The sequence below is a fragment of the Aedes aegypti genome, chromosome 2 (assembly GCF_002204515.2).
Source record: "Aedes aegypti strain LVP_AGWG chromosome 2, AaegL5.0 Primary Assembly, whole genome shotgun sequence".
Lineage (NCBI taxonomy): Eukaryota > Metazoa > Arthropoda > Insecta > Diptera > Culicidae > Aedes > Aedes aegypti.
Genome location: NC_035108.1, coordinates 77,129,999 through 77,146,845, shown reverse-complemented (window position 1 = coordinate 77,146,845; position 16,847 = coordinate 77,129,999). Strand labels below are relative to the sequence as shown.

At 34.9% G+C, this 16,847-nt stretch overlaps 1 protein-coding gene across 5 annotated transcripts in view; it reads left to right on the top strand.

The window, feature by feature from the left end:
- Window positions 1-593: 593 nt before the first annotated feature.
- Window positions 594-16,847, top strand: part of LOC5568896 (fatty acyl-CoA reductase wat) — a 58,564-nt gene continuing 42,310 nt past the window's right edge. For 2 of the 5 annotated variants that reach the window (XM_001658169.2, XM_021841299.1), the window contains exons 1-2: window positions 594-734; window positions 10,516-10,745. In XM_001658169.2, coding sequence (XP_001658219.2) covers window positions 10,591-10,745 — 155 coding nt within the window. In that variant the 5' untranslated portion in view covers window positions 594-734; window positions 10,516-10,590. Of the gene's footprint in view, window positions 777-10,484; window positions 10,746-16,847 lie in introns of all 5 variants that reach the window. The other 3 variants (XM_021841302.1, XM_021841301.1, XM_021841300.1) reach the window with 3 other exon arrangements.

Below are 16,847 nucleotides of genomic sequence, written 5' to 3'. Positions count from 1 at the left end.
ATGCCCAACACAAAACACCTAGATATAAGAAATGAATGTAATGTTTGAAATGATACTAAAGAAGGAATTAAAAAACAGCAGGTCCTTGAATGAAAGCGTGCAGTGTAAGGATTTGGCCCGCTGAAATTCTACGTTATCGCAACCGCCGGTCAAACAATGAGAACGTCTACCTGGATTTTTTATTCGAAGAATTCCACTATATTAAGCAAACTAAGTAATTGTCGCTACCCGAAACTCTTTGATGTACATACACCATTCGTTTGCGGCACATGATTTCAAACCCGCGCATGATGCAGATCCTGCACGGTTACCATCATAAGTCGCGCACATTACCTATCACCGAAAGAAAAAGAGCTATTGCCCACATTACAAGCATATCAAGCTGCTACCACCAACCACCGAGCACGCTCAGTTGAGTCTAATTGTACGCGCAAGTAAGCAACACTGGTTCACCAGGTAATGAGCGGATCAATACACCTATCGGTGAAGATGGCGCGGTGGCGTTTTTGCGACGGGGAGGCTCGCGGGTGGGAGACGCATGTGTGAGTTACTTACTGTGAGTGACGACGGCGAGTAAGTACTTGGGCAGGCTGCGGGTGTTCGCGCGCCTCAGCCACCGCAAGTGCTTGACAATGAAAATAGAATTACTCGCGTTGCTTAGTTTCGTCAATCAGCTCGAACAGTTCGCACGCACATTCGGAGTTACGGTCCTGTGTTCCGTCCTAGTTGACTAGGTAAATCGCGAGATCACGAGAAACAGTGAGGTGGATTGCAAGGTGTGGAAGAGTTGGATGGATTCCGTTTTTCTTAGTGGGAAGGATCAAAGTGACTTAAGGATGAACAGTTGTGGGGTGGTTTTCCGGTGAAGTGCTGGGGTTCAATCTAGGACCCTGAAGGAGTTACGTGACCCAAGGGATATTTGTTCAAGTGACATTCACTGCGGCGAGTGAAACCGTGTTTGAAGAACGTAGCGATTTTCCTTATTTAGTTAGCCATTCAATTTCCCCTCTTCGAGAGGACCCAGCGAGACGACGAAAGCGAATAGTTTTTAATTGTTGAAAGTGTTTGATTTAAATAAACAAATCGCGGCGCGGTCTTCGGACGGAGGGGACACCAAGTGGCCAAAAGACATCGTATGCGACACACCGACCCCAGTAAGAGTGTGAGGCAACATTAGGTGACTCTATTTACCCATATCATCAGCGTGCTTTTCGTTTGTCGTCGACGGGCAGGCATTTCTTCTTCGGCTGTGGCCACATATTGCACAGTGCTTCCTGAGGTTTGAGTTCGTGATCGAAATTGTTTTGCGCCAGAAAAGTTGGTTTCTCGAGGTATGACATGTGCAGAGAAGTTGTTTGGGATGTAGAGACGCTTCCTAAGAAGATATGATTTTTTTGTGTAATCCCCCTAGCAGAGAGAAGCAGATTTTACATTTTTACAGAAATGAAGATACAGCAATTTTCTGGAAAAGCTTTGAATCTATCTATAGAATTTTAAGAGATATCCCAAGTAACAATTTCAAATTTTTGCATTCTGCTCTTATATGTTATCTATTGAGGTTTATTCGAGGTATATTTAATCATAGTAGATTCAATTAAGTGCTTAACATTCTTTGCAGTAAACACAATTTAAAATGTTTTGTAGATACCTACAAGGGCTACTGTTAAAATTTTCAAGCCAAGGTTGTTTATACTAAATTGTATTTTCAAAAACTGTGTAGTATCTATTACGATTAATCCTTTAAACCTCACCTTGCTTGTCTTACAATGCTAATGATGAAACTCCTAAGATTGCAGTCATTCGAAAGTCATCTCATATATGAACTGTCTGATACATGTTATTGTAATGCAGTTATCCAATATCATTATGTCGGTAATCATAATCTTGTAAAACGGATAATTTAGCACCTTACAAGAAGCACAGTAAAATAGAAATAGCAAATAAACCTCTCGTAGAATTATCTGACTACCGTATGTAGAATATTTGTTCCATGCTTACTTGAACTTCCCGTTCTAGTGTGATAACTATGCTTCACACAACAGACGAGCTATATAAAAACTAGAATTCGTTTATAAGATACTCCTATCTCTTACCGTTTGCTGCAGCTAACATCTGATCAATAACGGTCTTCAGCATAACAGTTAGTTATTGATTCTAGTACTAACAGTATTTCAAAATATATGAACAAATTTAGTTCATAAAGTTGCTTCACAAAATAATTTAATTTTTTTTATTCTTTTTGACAGTGAAAGTTCATCAAGGCGCACTAATTGATCTTAAACAAGGCCAGCAAGATTTAGTTGGATGGAACACATTTTTATTGTCGAAGTTATGAGTTCTTCATTACAACATGTCTGTTAAATTTCAATTTTCGATTGATATGAGCATGAATATGCAATGGCATCAAAACGCTACAAAACTAAGAAGTAAGAAACGATTAAAGGAATTGTTTTAACAACCTCTTATTGTGTAAACCTTTAAGTGGTTTACCGAAGGTTCCTTAAAAATTAATTTGGTGCCAATTTCTTCACCTTCGCTTAGGCCGTAATCCATATTTACTCATATGGTTAAACTAGGTTTAAGGCATAAGCAGTGGTGAAGGAACCGCTTATAAGACTTATAAGTACAAAAACAAGTTTTATTGATATGGTAGTAACAGCCGCTTAGAGTAAGTGAAAAAAAAGAATAAAAAAGATATTTGAATGGACTTCATTTTGTAAAAATAAAAAGAACAAGAAGTTTTTTAGCCCTGGGTTAGTTCATCTTGGGATCAACGGCTTTACTTCCCTTCCGAAGGAAGTCGTCACTGAATTTATTTGTGACTATCTCGGGGATGGGATTCGATCCCAGGTCCTCGGCGTGAGAAAGAACAAGAAGTTGTTTAAACCAAATACTTGCCATTTAATTAAGAGAATAGTAGTTAATTTTAGTTAAAAATTCGTTTATGGCTAAATGTCATCCTAATAAAGCTAATGATGATAATGCAAAGGATTTTTTTTTTCTGTTTTGGTATTTACTTTTCTTAGGAATAACAAGAATATATTAGGCCGATACAAGTTTATTTTTTAACATGTTGTCCCATTGACCTCCGAGTCGATTTTTGAATTATTTTTTAACAGTTTCCTATTTTTAAAGACATCTTCTGATAATCTTTAGATTTTGATATTTTTTTTTAAACTGCAACCTCACAAATTTGGACCAAAAATGTTGAAGGAGGGGAAGAGACAGAAAAGTCACAAAATGTATATTATCTGTTACCATGAAAGGAACTTACTTTTTTGCAGTTAGTTGCATTCATATACCTACAGTAATGGACCAAACATTCGCAACGTTTTAGATTTTTCATACTAAATAGTCAATTTCAATGGGTAAGATTCATTATCCATGGGTTTGAGTAATTAGTGTTTGATCTTGTAACTTGTTTCTGTGGATAAACACTTGGATGGTAATCATTTATCAAAACGAATCCTTTTCCCAACTTATTTTCATATCCAAACTCCTAGTGTTTACTTGTGGAAGTGCAAAGGACTCCTCGGCTTCCATAAAGTAAGTAACACGTTAACATTTCCCTCCCATCCCAAATTTTCCTGCATTCGGACGCAGCCGGTTCCGTTTTTTTTATAATTACCCTCTTTCTTGTTTACGACGGATTCAACTTTCATCGAATACTAATCGTTAGAATCCACGGTTCACTTGATTTTCCTGGTGTAAACGGGAATACTAAACGGTTTTCGATCGAAAGAGCGTTCGAACGTAAACAAGAATAGGGGTGAATAATGAGAGCACCAGTACTTGCACATTGCAGATATACTGATCCTGAGTAGCATCTGTTGATTCCCTGTGTAAGTACAGTTGTTCTTGCAATAATGGAGTAGGAACTGCGGGCGGTCAATCAGTAACAATTTTGAGTAACTTTTCCAATCAGTTCAAAAGCAATAACGGTTTAACTAAAGCGAATTTCATCGACGAATTTTAATGATTGACATAACTAAAAAAAATCAAGCAAACAAGCTATTGCTGAAAACAGTTTTTGCGTAGAACATGTAGATTTAAGACTTTTAGCCGATAGGACTTTTCATGGTGAACACGAGTTAGAACCTCGTTAGGAGCCGGATCCCATTCTCGGCACTTTCAATTCACTTCGACAATGAGATTTTTTAAAAGCTACTGAGCGCATATTCGGCCATTATATATGTCGTATTGAAGTGCTTCATTTTGCAAGGTTCCATACAATTTGGCTGAGAAAACCCCCCATGCAAAAGTAAATCATTTATATGAAGTAGTTCTGCACTATGGTGTCCCAAAATTGCACTTTGTCAGAAAATTTAGGGGCTCAACCTCCAAATGGCTAAGGATATTGCAATCAAATTTTTGTATGGGAGGAACTCTGAGAAATGACGTTTAGAAATTGTCCCATGTATGTTTTGTACGAAAATCTTGCGCACTGTTTCTTTAATGTTCGAAAATCATGATTTTTTCAACAATTTTTTATTTTATACCGTCAAAAGTGGGTATCAACCTTTACGCTTGTATTCTTCAATTAAAGAAAAATTAGATTTTTCATAGGGAAAACCGCATATTCCTTATTTTATGCGGTTTGGAATAATTTACTGTAGACAGAAATACGACTTTTTTTAGTATTTATTACAGAATGTCAGACATATGTGATCCAATTTACAACATATGTTCCCATAAACCGAAGGAATTCGAGTGGCATACCAAATATCGCAAATATTTGTTGTTAAAGCAGGATATAATATCAAGTAGACATGTTTCACCTATTTAGAAGATTATTTTCTTCGTCATTTCACTCACTACACGCTCGATTTTTTTTTACAATAGTGTTGTTATGCTGTTAGCACGAAAACTGATAATATTATTATAGATCAACCAAACGGATTGAATGTTTTGACTAATTTCGCGAGAAAACCACATAATTCAATAATTTGTAAGATTTAATTTGATTTTCATTTTTCGAAGTTAGGTTTTGAATAATATTTGCTCAAGCCTCTATCTTTCATGCTGTACAGTAGCTGTAAAATTATTTCCAAAAAAATTGAAATAATTGGAACAATGCGAGGGTAATCGTTTTCGAATAAACATAATTTACATGAAAACGGTTTGTATAATACATTGGACATGGTGGACGTTTAATATGAAGTGAAATATATGATTTTTTTTCGGTTTATGGGGAAACACCTAGAAAGTCACATTTCTGTCCTCAGTAATCTTGAATAAATCTAAAACACGTTAAATTATGGGTATGATATCTTCGGCAAAGTTTTTTTTTATTACGAAGATTCCCCTACTTTCCATAGATAATGAATAATATGTGCATTAAGTTTGATCCCAACTTTGAACGATATGAAATAAAAATTCGTTCGAAAAATCAAAATTTTCTATCGATTAAGATATCAGTCTGCAAAATGTTTGTGCAAAATAAACAGTTAACCCTTTAATATCAAAATTTTTATTTTCGATCTGAATATCATTTTCACTTATCTAAAATCGTTCCTAACACGTTTTAGGCAATGATTTATTTTTATCCGCAAATCTATGAATTTTGGTTTTTGATTTTTATAATTTTTATGTTTGAACATCCCTAGCTACAGAATTTTAGCAATAATAAAAATTCAAGCTTTTACGATACTTTTTTTTTTCTTGTTTGTTTTTATTTTCCGTGTAGTTAACGGAAAAACAGGTTTGAAATTATTTTAACACCACCAAGCTTTCTTCTGTGATAGATTGATCGTTCAAAAATTTAAAAGGTACGATTTTTTTTTTATATTACACGTTGAATAAACCCCAGGCATTTGTAGGCTATATAAGAATACATTTTTTTTTTTTTCAAACAATTTTCAAAAATCCAAAAAAGTTTTAAAAGTCATTAACAACTTTTCTTACATGTGTGTTATGAGTCAAGGTTTAAGCCAAAAATAATAATCATTATTATAGCTTTATTAAGGAGATTTTCAGCCCTAGGCTGGTTCATCTCCGTAGGCGCCAAAAATAAAATCATTTTGATTTCTGAGCTACGAAAAAATACACAAAATTCCAAAGTATACTCCATTTGAAGGCGGGTTTGGGTATTAAAGGGTAAAATTTTTTTTTTTCTGAATGTGCGAAAATAAAAACAAAAACTTTTGTTTGACATTATTCACGAAAATCGTTGAGGTCCTCTAAACATCATTTCTCAGAGGAGTTTCTCCCATACAAAAGTTTGATTGTAGATTCCTAGGTACCATTCGCAGGTTGAGCCTCCAAGTTTTTACATAATGAAAAAAATTTGGCCCTACTACACCCTCTCACATAACGGATCAGAAATAACCTTTTCGTGTGTCTCAGAGAGAGGCCAAAGTGACATTTTGGTCGATTTTGAGATAAGTATACTAAATTATTATTGTTTTATGGCTATATCGGTCATGCGACTCAAAGGTAAAGGGAGTCTATAGAAGCAAATGATGGAAACGAATAGGTGCATAGGCGTCGCAAGGGAGCAACAAGATTGAAATTTAATTAGGTGGTGAAAATTGAGCAAGCCATTTAAAGTCAGTAAGCATCGAAGCGTCTTGTATTTTGCCTAGCTTCTCTACTGGAAAAGGGTTGGCTCAAAGCTTTGAGCTTTGCTACCAACGATGCTTACTGACTTTAAAAAAGTCTTTGATAGGCTGTTCATAGACTCAAAACACCTTGAATACAAAAAAACTTGAAACTTCATTATTTTTATGTTGAAAACCAGCTACTACTAGATTTGCCCTTCTTTAGATTGTCAAGTAGTAACTTAATCTGTTTATACTCTGTCCTCAACTAGGGTTCTTGTGACAAAAGCTTGTTTCACTGTGTTATTTATAGTATCGATTAGTTTTGTTTGTAATAATTCATGTGTCTCCAATTCGAATGTTGCTGAATAACAAATAACGTGAAATATATATTTGCTTGTTTTAAATAGCACATTAGTGATTTATAATTGTACAAAAATAGTAATTGATTTTTTGTTAAATAGTATCTTAAATTAATATTACAAATATTTCTCAACATTAGAAAACAATACACAGCTAGATGATAAATTCTATAACTGAGTTACCCTGCAAATGCTATTAGAAATTGTATGCCCCCTTTTAAGGTTAATAAGAATAAGGTAAGAGCAGGATTTTCCAGCCCTTTCGAGAAGTTATTCTTCATCACAATTAAGTTTAAAATAAATACTTAAATCGATCCTATAATTCCTATGAAAATCGTGAAGTAAGATTTATGTTGGCCAATCTTTCATTAAGATGAAGATCAAACCTGAAATTTTCAAAAACACAAGTCTGGATAACCAAACATTAGTTTAAGCTGAAAACTTGCAGTTTATGACTAATCGATCAAATTTTCAGCTTAAACGGGTGATTGGTTCTCCAGTTTTATGTTAAAAAAGAGATTTGGCGTTGATTAATCTCTACGTTAATTTTGATTTTACGTAACTTTTAATTCCAATCTTAAAAGATTTGTTTGATTTGGTTGAAAAACTTTTTTGCTTTAGGCTGTAACAATTAGGCATCTAAATGAAACTTAATTTGGTTTTTCGCCAAATAGGAGCCGGATTATATTCTTGGCACTTATGATTCCCTTCGGCAGTGAGGTTGTTTGAAAATAACTGTGCCCATATTTGGTCACAATATAGGTCGTATTGATGTGCTTCTTATTGCAAAGTTTCAATTTCAATTCGTCCGATAAAAACGCCCATGCCAAAGGGAATCATGGGAGTGCCCAAGTAGCTGCGCAAAAAAATCACGGTTTGAAAACGGCAGGACTGCTTTGGTCAAGAACTTTCCAAGCATTAGTTTTCAGTTCAAATATATGAGCGGTTTTCATTTCTACTACTAGAACTGTCGCATACAAAATGTATGGGAAAATATTCTCCGACAGAATATTTTCAACCAATTACAAAATACCAGCCTGAAGGTTAAACGTATAGGTAAAATTATCCAAGGTAATTTACATGAAAGTTCAATAATTAATTAATTGTGACACCGTGTGTATATGACTTGTAAAAATTATTTTATGACATCCACCATAACATAGAAACAAACTCAGCAGGGCATCCCCTAGATATGAGCCTGAGGATGAAAAAAGCACTCAAAATTTCAACTCGATTGGTAGCTCCTCCAGCTTGTTTATATCCAGCTCCAGTTTATATGAGATATTTGTTTCAAATTATTTGAAAATTGATTCTATGTTCCGTATACGAGTTAATATCGTTCAATTGAACCTAGAATGACAAATACATTAGTTGATATCCTCATGAACATTTGAATTGCAGATGGTTGTATCTGGATTGATACTAGTTTTCATTAACCTTTCAGTTGTTGAAAGTTGGGCTTAGATCAGCACTCCCATACAATCACTTATATGGATGCGCCTTGTGCCGCAGCTCGCCCAGTGCCATAGGTGGCTATGATGCGCTTAGTGGCTACCACCAAGCTATGTTGAAGAAATACTAAGCAGTATTGCATAAGCTTAACAAATCTACTTCAGATAGTTAAAACACCAGCTTTCTTAATTTTAATCATGATAAAACCTTTAACAATATTGTTTGCTATGATATCAAGTTGTGTATTTGATATTCTGGGTTCAATTGAATGCGATCAACAATTTTCCTATATCAAGCTGTTTCCCATATGTTGGAGCTGAATATCTCATATTAACCTCAATTCATATGTGCTAGCTCGACCAAATGAGCTGAATTTTCTAGGAAGTCTTCCTCTAACCCTAAGGAATAATCCTGAAGGGTGCCCTGTGGAATCATACAACTTTGTTTTTCTTACATGCTGAGCTGGACCAGTCTAGTGAAGATGAAGTGAAACTACGTCTAAATTTTCAAAGGACATATTTGAAGAACAAAACATTGGTCTTAATGTTAAACATCTCGGAATCCAAAGATGGCCATCAAAATGGCCGACTTATTACCCTACTCACGTTTTCAAAGGTACTAAACTGCAGAAAAAATTAACAAACGTAGCTGATCTTCTTATTTTAGGCTTTCTGTTAGTGCACAAAGCCGTAATAAAAAGTGCACTGTTGTTGAATGCAAAATCCAGATCTTTTATCTCTTATGTCAATGAAGTCAATGTCACATTTTGATTATCAGAACTTCGCTTCTACTCGAGTTGGCAAAAGGAAAACAGTATATCAAAGTTAAAAGTTTAGATATTTCAAAGCATTGGTGCAATTTATTTCAAAAATGTCGCAGAGCACCAGTGAAGAATTTGCGTAGCACGATGTGAAAACCAATAGGTGGAGGTGGAGGAATGTGATGTAGTCGATTCTTCGACATATATCTCACATAATTAAGACAAGCTAAATGATACGTTATTGAGATCATCTGGAGAAACATGTATTTCATCCATTCAAACATGTTTGTAAAACATATGAAAAATTTCATATGTATGAAAACAATCCATTAAAATTTGCTTTGAGAGGTCATTCATAAAGTTGACCCATATCTCGTAAAATTCAACAGATAAAGCATAAGCATGTTTGGAAAACTTCCCGACTAGCTGGAACTATCAAAATTATCAAGTTATAATTTATTCATTTAAGATCATTTTTGTAAAACCGGTTCTTCTAAATTAAATGTAGGATGTTGTTAAAACAACTAAAACTTTGCACTTCAGCATATCAAAATTGCAACATATTTTATTACAATAACCAATTAGGGTAAAAACTATATATTTGTACTATTTTTTTGGGTAAATGTTTTTGAATGTGTGAGTCTACTTTTAGGAAACGACAGTGATGAAATAAAAAATAATATAATAATAACGGGAATCGAACCGAGACATGTACCAAACCAGTAGGATAGACATGACGCCCCTGTCGTTGAGGCTATTAGCAAGACTCGTCATATCTAAATTTTATCAACTGGAGATAATTATATCTCAATGTATTATATATGTGTAATAATTTTGATATTATCTGATAGTCGGGTTCCATATCTGAAACTTTGTTGAAAAGAAAAACCTATCTCACTGCTAGAGGGATCAATCACACAAATAGGTACTTTCTGAAAAAAGGTCTCTCCATATAACATATACTAATAACTTTTCTGATCGGAGCATGCCTCTAAAATCTACTATTCTGCCTCACATAAATTTCGATCACAAATTTCGGCCTCGGGCAGCACTGTGCATACCGCTTGGAAGCGGCCGTTAGATTTACGATTCCGTCGTGCGCTCGCGTCCGTGTTTGCCGCCCCCGGTGTTACGTTGGGTGCCTTTTACAGAATTGGTGCTATTAACCGTGCAAGGAAACGGCAAACAGTTTAGCGCGGACGATCGCGTAACGCAATAAACGCTCCAAATTCATTTGGTTCAAGCTTCGAACCCAATTACCTGGACAAAAATCACCCACACCCCCACGTCTTCGTAGCTCGGTGGACTCCAACCCTACTTCCGACCTGCCGTTTCCAGCCCCAAAAACAAACAATTTCTATACTTCTACAGCGAACGAACCCCCCGTTTATCTTCGGTACAGATTAACCGCGCGGAAGGAAACGTTTCCACGTTGCGTACTCTCCCTGAACAAAAATCACACAGATAAGGCCCCAAAATGAGCACGGACGTGGCGCTCAACAATGACCTCACCCTGACGGAGGAAAAGAAGATCACCAGCACACCGGTGATGGAGTTCTACCGAGGCAAGAACGTCCTGGTCACCGGTGGAACCGGCTTCATCGGACGGCTGCTGATCGAGAAGCTACTGAGGTAAGTCGACTATAGTGTCCCGCATTTCGCAATGTTTGTTTGCGTGCGAATCGTACAAATTAACTGCATTCAGCGTGGGCGTAGCCAGAATTTCTGCCAGGGAAGGGGCGAACGTAATTCGTAATTCAAATTGTTACATTTCAAATATCCCATGAAGCCATTCTCAATCCTGTCAGCTCTATTTTCAATTATTTTCGAGCCAACTAGAATATATATGAGTCATATATCGATAGTAATCTTGATGTCATCATTTCTTTACAAACAAAACTTGATGTTGACAATGCTCTTGAAACTTTAACAAATTCCATTGTTGATGCCAGACGCATTGGAATACCAGAATGTGAAGTAAAATTTGAATTTGTGATTATAGACGATGATCTCAAACTCTTGATTCGTCTTGAAAACGTTAGGAAAAGGCAATTTCAACGCACTCGCGATCCTGCTAAGAAAATTATATGGCAGGATCTGCAGAAAGAAATTAAAAAACGATTTTCACAATTAGGAAAAAAAATTTTGAAAATAAAATTTCTCGATTGGATCCTGACTCTAAGCCCTTTTGGAAATTATCTAAAATTTTGAAACAACATCAGAAGCCGATTCCGGTCTAGATAGAGGGAAACTAACTAAATGCGAATAAGCTCAAAAACTTGCTATGCAGTATAAAAGCGCGCACAATTTAGATTTAGGACTTACTAGTCCAATAGAAAATCATGTTACTCAGGACGTTTTTTTTTTCAAATTCTATTAAAAAATAAATATTATTAAAAAATTCAAAAATATGAAAGCTCCTGGCGATGATGGAATTTTCTACATCCTGATCAAGAAACTTCCAGAAAGAAGTTTATTATTCTAAGTTGATATATTTAAAAATGTTTTTAACTATCATATTCTCCTGACAAATGGAAAAAATGCTAAGGCTGTACCAATTTCAAAACCAGACAAAATCCTGCAGAAGCTTCTAGCTATCGTCCAATCAGTTTGCTTTCCTCTATCAGTAAACTTTTTGAAAAGGTAATTTTGAACAGAATGGTGGTCCCCATCAACGAAAATCTATTTTTCCCACTCATCGCAACAAATTTGATACGTTCCAACAAATCTGAATGCGTTTTTATTGGTGTTGCTCTTCTAAACATGTATAAATGCATTCGACAAGCATGAGGACTTGATTGTAAAATTTAAAAAAATTCATTATCCCACATTAATTGTTTGAATAATTCAAAGATATCTGTCAAATCGTACACTTCAGGTTAATTATCAGAGCTCCAGGTCTGAAAGACTTCCTATAAGAGCTGGTGTTCCTGAGAGCAGCATTCTGCGACCAACATTATGCAATATTGTCACATCTGACTTATCTGAGTTTCCTCAGAGTTGTCAAAAATCTTTTTCAACGGATGACACAGGTCTCTCCGCCAAAAAGCGAAGCCTGCTTGTCATCTGTAGTGGATAACAAAAAAGTTAGGATATTCTTCCTTGAATTTCTCCAGTTCCTCGTGAATTCACCCGAAGATATTTCTTCGTGAATTCATCCAGGGTTAACGCCTGGAATCTCGCTAAGAACTATTTCAGTAATCAGTTTTTCCAATAACTTCAGCCAAAATTCATCTTATACTTATTTTGAGATATGGTCAGGATATTTGTTCAGGCATTATTCGTGACGATTCTCTTTAGGTTTTACTATGAATCACTACATGAAATCCTTATCGGGTCTCTTTCCTAAGGAGCATACCTCCAGAAATTTGTTTACAGATTTGTACATGTATTTCACAAAAATCCACAAATTTTCCCCAGAAGTTTTTGCAGGATGTTTTTAGATTTATTCCACGATTTCATGGAGTAATTTTCAATTCGATTCATTTAAATTTTAAATTTTCAATTCATTTTTAGTTTTTTATTGGATTTTTTTCCAATGAAACACAAAAGTTCCTTTATTACAATAAATATGTATCGAAGCTGTAGAATGGATCGTGAAATAAAAACTCTGTTAAATGTTAGAAAAAGGTTGGCGTAATTCCTGAATAAAGCCAATATATTTGGAGGGATATCTCAAAAAAAAATCTGAAAAAGTTACATTAAATAAGTATATGAAAAGCTTTTAATAATATCTTGAGAAACTACAGAAGCATTTTAAAGTGAAATACCAGGAAATCTTGGATGATATGCTTGCTGAATGTTCTGGTAAAATCGTTGGGAATTTTTTTAAGTAATATCTCGAGTGATTCCTGGAAAAATATTTAAGCGACATCGCTTAGACATTTTCTACCAACACCATTGAGAGAATAAAAGAAACGTTTCATGAAAAAATGTGTAGATAAATTTTTCAAGTTAAATTTCTGAAGAATTTCATGGCATTTTTTTAAGAAACTCTCCTCAAGAGAAATGCTGGAAAGTGTCGTCGGTAGAATGCCTGGTCCAATCACTAAGAAAATTCAGTAGAAATACTTCAAAAAGCTTGAAAATAACTTTGGGGTCGTCCATAATCCACGTAGTCATTTATGAGGGGAGGAGGGGGTCTGGCCAATGACTACGGTCCATACAAAAGGTCACTGCACAAAATTCATCTCCTCTCTTTCACTCTTACATAAAATTTGTAAACAACGAGTATACCCCATTAGGCATAAAGATGTTAGGCATAAGTATGCTAGGCATAATGGACGTTAGGTATAAAGACATTAGGCATAATGGATGTTAGGCATAAAATGCGTTAGGCATAAAATACGTTAGGTATAATTGACGTTTGGCATAACATAATTTGCGTGTGTGTTATTCAAAACTCTTCTTATATCGAAAATTGTTCGGGTCCATTTTCAAATTCAATTACGGTGATGAAGGTGGGTGGGTGTCCTTAAGATGTAACAGTTCATAAAAGTAATAGAAAATTAATACAAAAAGCGTTACGAGGGTGTGGGTTAGTTGATTGATTATATTCCGGTGTTATGAAACTTGACAATGAATCCACTATCGGAAGATATGGAAAAAGATTGTTATCATGGACATTGTTATCATTTTTAAGTCCAGTTAAACCCATTTTTGTAAGTATCCATTTATATTTGTGATGAGTAAGTGTTATTCATTTCTAGAGATATTTAGTTTGGTGAGTATATGACAATTTTTGTTACATTTTTCTTACATAATTGCGTTAATTATAAAGAAGGGAAATCTTCCATGTAATTTTTAGTACTTATAATGCAAATGATTAACTAGAGGACAACAATCTAGAGTCAAGTCAAAACTTCATGTTATGATAGGTGACATAATCTTCAACAATAATATTCTGGTAGTGTGACGCCAATAAAAACGTTACATTCCCACTCCGAATCTGCTCATCACTTTAATGTGATGAAAAACGTTCCTTTGCCTCTTCTGCCAACCATTTTCGACGATGTTCAAACAATTTTGATTGGCCACATACGCCGAAAGCACCTTGAGATTATTTGAAATTCGTTGAATTTGAAAAGTATACTTTGATTTCAAAATCAATTTAACAGTCAAGCTCGAACTTAGCGTTGCAGTATTCAGCATTTAGCATAGCATGCATTTTTATGAAAAAATTTACATCTACAATTAGAACAGCAAAGATCCACAAAACAGCATATTATTAAAAAAAGGTCCCTTTCTTACAGTCAATAGATTGATCGTATAAGTATAAAGAATAGCCTATGATTCAAAGAAGGTAAAATGTATGATGGAAGTATTAAGAGTAATAGTGACACAATTTTTCATATAAGTATGTCTCGAAAAAACAGTTTAATTATAAAAAAAAAAGAAAAATTTTCTGATTAAAACATTGGCAGCACTAGCTCCAACAATTTTGTAGACAGTATAACTATAAAGAACAGCCTTAAATTTAAAAAAGGGATAATCTCTGATGAAAAATTTGTCAATGTGTACAACCAAACTCAAAAAATGAGCAGCAGTCATAGTGTTGTTCATATCCTTGGAATTACGCCCCAACCCAAGCTATCAGCTTAGTGTTCTAAGAGCACTTCCACCATTATTCACCAACCAAATGTATGCTATGCCATTTTGCATTCCTATTTGCGCACGATACATGAGCACGTTTATACTTCATGGCCTAGGATCCTGGATCGACTTGAAACCGAACTTAAAATACCTTCAGAATGGCTTTACTCTATGGTCACAGAAGTTACCACAAAGCTAATGAAGGCAATTGCCAGCATTTTCATGCTAATCATTTAATCAAGTTTTGACCTAGAAATTGACCTCAAAGGACTCACAACTATGGGACGACTGATAGGCAATCGTATTTCAAAGGCCACACTTTTGATCTTTGAAGCTCTCCACAATTATCAAAAAAGTCAGCCAAACGTCGATTATGCCTATCGTATTTATGCCTATCGTACTTATGCCTAACGTCCTTATGCCTAACGTCGTGCACCCGTAAACAACAAGGCCAGTAAACTTCAAAATCCCATACAAAATCACAACAGTGCAGAGCCCTATATTTAAAAAAATTGTATGAACAAAAGACCACGAGAAGGAAGGGAGAGGGAGGGTTCTGAAACCCCGCATAATTAATGGACAATCCCTTTCCGGAATTTCTAAGAGATTTTCTTGTGAAATTGCTCACATCAATTTTAAAGCTAACCTAAGAGAAACTGCTTTAAGTTTGTAATTTGCTTTATCAAATAGAACTTTTTTTTTGCATTAAGCATATAGAAGAATTTCTTTCAAGAATATCGGATGGAACTATTGAAAACTTCTAAATCAGTGGATAATTCAGTGGGATAATTCGCCTTTTCCTAAAAGGCTAAAAATCTCTCCTATTGTTGAACAAATCGTGTATTCCTTATGACGTGTGCTACAATTAGCGAGCATTTTAGTAGTTCAACTATTGGCGAATAATTACCGTATTAGAAATTTAACCTTTTTTCAAACATAAGCTATTCTTCTTAGTTTGCAGTGTAGCGAATCATAGGTACGCCAAGATCGATGCTCATTTTCATCGGGTTGCCTTGGTATGAACTACAAACTCAAAAGAATAGCTCATGTTAGAAATAAGGTGACATTCACTAACTTCAATTTATTACTGTGCACCTATGCGTAATTCTAATTTCACAAAAAAAAAAAAGAACAATTCGGCTGCGCAATTTTGCAGGTTGATGTGTAAAGACAAGAAACATACTTCTGCCACTTCAATTTCTCCTATAGATGTAAAAATTCAAAAGATTCATATTCGTAGCTCACGGGATTCAAGACCAAATTGTACACTTGTAGTGTCTTCACTTTTCTGATGCTTTTATTATCTTGAGGCTGACTTTACTCTTGACGCACACTTTGTGACTTTTTTCTGTGCAAGAATAATAATATACTTTTAAAATAAGAAATGAGCCTCTCGTGTCTCCTTGTGCTTCACATTAAATTTAAATCATAACCAATATTCACCCCATTTTGTAGTAAAATAAACTAGCCTTAGACAAACATTTCAAACATTAAAATGAACCTTTTGGTTTTAGGAACAAAATGTCGAATGCCAAAACGTCGAAAAACGCGATTATTCTAGCAAAGGTTGTTGTTATTAAAGATAACTAGCGTTGTTAACGAAAAAATGGTGGCGATGCGAACGGCGCAGGAAACAGCAAAATTAACAATTTTCATCTAAGTAAGCATGGAGGAAATTTTCGGAAAAATGGCAATTCATTTCAGAGGAGAGTAGAAAGGGTTTTTTTTTTATTTTATTAGAGAGGTTTCAATCATCTCGTGATCATTCACCTCTAAGTAGAAGTAGTGCACTGCCTAAAAAAGCACAACTGTCCCATATTGATTTTTTGGTCGCAATATCCATGTTTTAATGTATATTTTACTAAGCCTATAAAAATTAAAACAGTTTGTTTGAAATTGTTGTGGTAAAATATGCAGTCCCATATTGAAAAATAAAGACATAACAGTCTCTATATGAACTTTCAACCCTAATAACGACTGCAAAATGGGAATTGCTTTCAAGTTCATAGTTTTCGCTAATCAAAAGAAGCAATATGAGTTATCTTAGCGATTGTGTTTAATGAATATGATGCGAAGAAATGTACAAGACAATTATGAATATTTGTATGAGAACACAAACTTCAAAGTTTGAATGCCATTTTC